Raw genomic sequence first — 3,134 nt, 5'->3', positions numbered from 1 at the left:
TGTGTATGTGGGGTGGGGGGTTATGAGTGTCTGTCTGTGAGAGAATGTGTGTATCTGTATGTAAAGGGGTATAAGTCTGTGAGAGGGTGTGTGGGAGTGTATGTGTGAGTGTTTGAGAGAGGGTCTATCTGAGTGTATGGGTCTGCGGGAGTGTGTGTATGCGTGAGCGTGTGTGTCTGTGTGTGTGAGAGAGAGAGGTCGAGAGAGTGTGTGTCCGTGTGTGTGTGTATAGTGCAATGATGGTCACCTGTAGTGTGACATGAACCCAAGGTCCCGGTTGAGGCCCTCCCTATGGGTATCAAACAAATAAATGGTGGGGAATTCAGAAGAAACCCTTTTGTTGTGAGAATGTGGGATTCTCTCCCACAGGGAGTGGACAAGGTGAAGGGTATCGATCTGTCTGAGGGGAAGCTGGGTCTAAGGGTGGGTTGATAAATGAGGAATGGGAGGCAGTTGTGTGTAGCAGAAACACTAGCATGGAGTAGATGGGCCAAATGGTCTGTTCCAGTGCTGGTGCCTGGAAAAAGAGAGATGGATAGAGTCATAGAGATGTACGCATGGAAACAGACCCTTTGGTCCAACCTGTCCATGCCGACCAGATATCTCAACCCAATCTAGTCCCACCTGCCAGCACCCGGCCCACATCCCTCCAAACCCTTCCTATTCATATACCCATCCAAATGCCTTTTAAATGTTGCAATTGTACCAGCCTCCTCCACCTCCTCTGGCAGCTGGCCTTTGGGAAACACCATCTTTGGGCTATTAATGTTCAAATCTGCTGTCAGACTTGAGCCAAGTGATAGAGTGACAGTGATGTTGTCAGCTTTGGAGACAGTGGGATCTCACTGGGATTTACTGTAATGTCTTTATAAATAAACAGAACCTGGGAACCACTAGTGGCTAACACAGCAGCATGCTCAATGGTTTTAGCGTGCAAGGAGACCATTCGGCCCATCAAATCTGTGATAGTCCCCCTGCAAGGCCAATTTGTCTGGTCCTTCTGCCCACCCCATCTTTCCCACGGATTCCTGGAGAGTCACGGTGAGAGGGCAGCGTGGCTGTTTCCGGTGCCCTCTGTGCAGAGAGGACTCTCCGGAGTGCGTCATCGCTCTCCAGCTGCGCCAATGAGCTCACTGCGAGGGCTCGCTAATCGTTTATGGGGCTGAGAGCGTCGATCGCTTTATCTGCAGGTTCAAGGCTTCACTTTGCAACCTTTGCACCTCTGGGCTTCTGTACATCCTCCTCCTCCTCCCCCCAGCTCCCTGTCTCCACCACCACCAGGACAGGGAAGCAAAACAAACAAAGATAAGGAAGGAGAGAGAGAACCCAAATCGTCTGTACCGCTCACCTGATTTGGAAGCCAGCAGTTTATTGACAGGAAACGTAACCAACTGGCTTATCGAATCCCTGTCGAGTCCTGTGTCTATAAAACCTTGGTGGGTACTGCCTGTGGATCCTCATTTTGGTGTGCACCCGCTTTCAGCTCTGCAAGAAGATGTGCACAGGAAAATGCGCCAAGTGTATCGGGGCGTCGCTGTACCCTCTAGCGTTCTGCTGCATTGTGGCAAACCTCTTCCTTCTCTTCCCCAACTTTGAGGTGGACTATGTGCAGGACACCACCAAACTGACGCCAGAGGTTTTGTACCTGGGAGGGATCTTCGGAGGTGGAATCATGGTGAGAATTCTTATTCCTCTCAGTCCTCTCGGCTGCCAGTGGGGACGACATTGTCCACTTCCGGTCGCCCTCCAGTCGGAAGGCTATTATTAAATCGGAGGAAAGGTTAGCCAGGATGTCTGAAGGGCTTTGGGTTACAAGAAGAGGCTTGTTTTTTAACCCCTGGAGTGGCAGAGGGTGGTGCGTGTATGGAATGAGCTGCCAGAGGAAGTGGTGGAGGCTGGTACAATTGCAGCATTTAAAAGGCATCTGGATGGGTATATGAATTGGAAGGGTTTGGAGGGATATGGGCCGGGTGCTGGCAAATGGGACTAGGGAAACCTGGTCAGCATGGAACAGTTGCACCAAAGGGTCTGTTTCTGTGCTGTATGCCTCTGACCCCCACCCCCACCCCCCCGTAGTGTTGTCCAGTCAGACCAATTCTGTGACCGTAAACACGCTATGGAGGGGAGAAAGGGCGTTTCCAATTCCCGAGAGTCGCTCACCCAACGTCAGGAAGCTTCTGCAAATAAATCAGGGAGGAAAATAACACAGCATTTAAAAACAGAGCATTTCCTGAAACACACTCCACACCTTTTCCGTTTAACCTATTACTGTTGGGAGGGAATGAAATCAAATTTGAAGCCAAGACCACTCGGCAGTTCTATGTCCGACAGGATCTGGCAGCAAAGTTTAGAGGGCACTTATGATTCAATTGATTATAGTCACATGTACCGAGATACAGTGACAAGTATTGTTTTGTGTGCTAACCATGTAAATCATACCTTGCAAAAGTACATCCAGGTAACAGAACCGAATTCAGTGGAGGAGTCAAGACCTGGAGGGGAAATTAGGAGGGATGTATCTTCGAAATGAACAGAATTTTCTTTCAGGAACTCACTCCCTTGATCACAAGATGTGCTTGAAACGTACACAATGTTAAAAATCACACAGCACCAGGTTATAGTCCAACAGGTTTATTTGGAAGCACTGGCTTTCAGAACGCTGCTCCTTCATCAGGTAACCAGTGGAGCAAGGATCATAAGGCACAGAATATAGGGCAAGAGGTCACAGTGTCACGCTCGAGTGGCTCGAGAAATCGTGGATGCGTTGGCGATTATTTTCCAGAGTTCGATAGATTCGGGAGCAGTTCCTCCGGATTGGAGGGTGGCTAATGTTGTACCACTTTTTAAGAAAGGTGGGAGAGAGAAAGCAGGAAATTATAGACCAGTTAGTCTGACCTCAGTGGTGGCTGGAGTCTATTATAAAGGATGAAATTACGACACATCTGGATAGGAGTAACAGAATAGGTCAGAGTCAGCATGGATTTATGAAGGGAAATCATGCTTGACTAATCTTCTGGAATTTTTGAGGATGTAACTCTGAAGATGGACGAGGGAGATCCAGCAGATGTAGTGTACCTGGACTTTCAGAAAGCCTTTGATAAAGTCCCACATAGGAGGTTAGTAAGCAAAATTAG

At 48.7% G+C, this 3,134-nt stretch overlaps 1 protein-coding gene across 1 annotated transcript in view; it reads left to right on the top strand.

The window, feature by feature from the left end:
- The first annotated feature begins 1,326 nt into the window (after nucleotides 1–1,326).
- The window catches only part of LOC122544319 (transmembrane 4 L6 family member 1-like), a 26,706-nt gene continuing 24,898 nt past the window's right edge, over nucleotides 1,327–3,134 (top strand). The window contains exon 1 of the mRNA XM_043683486.1: nucleotides 1,327–1,675. Within this exon, the coding sequence (XP_043539421.1) occupies nucleotides 1,496–1,675 (180 nt within the window). The 5' untranslated portion in view covers nucleotides 1,327–1,495. The remainder of the gene's footprint in view (nucleotides 1,676–3,134) is intronic.

The sequence above is a fragment of the Chiloscyllium plagiosum genome, chromosome 48, assembly GCF_004010195.1.
Source record: "Chiloscyllium plagiosum isolate BGI_BamShark_2017 chromosome 48, ASM401019v2, whole genome shotgun sequence".
Lineage (NCBI taxonomy): Eukaryota > Metazoa > Chordata > Chondrichthyes > Orectolobiformes > Hemiscylliidae > Chiloscyllium > Chiloscyllium plagiosum.
The sequence above is the reverse complement of the archived record's forward strand: the minus strand, read 5'-3'. Positions and strand labels throughout refer to the sequence as shown.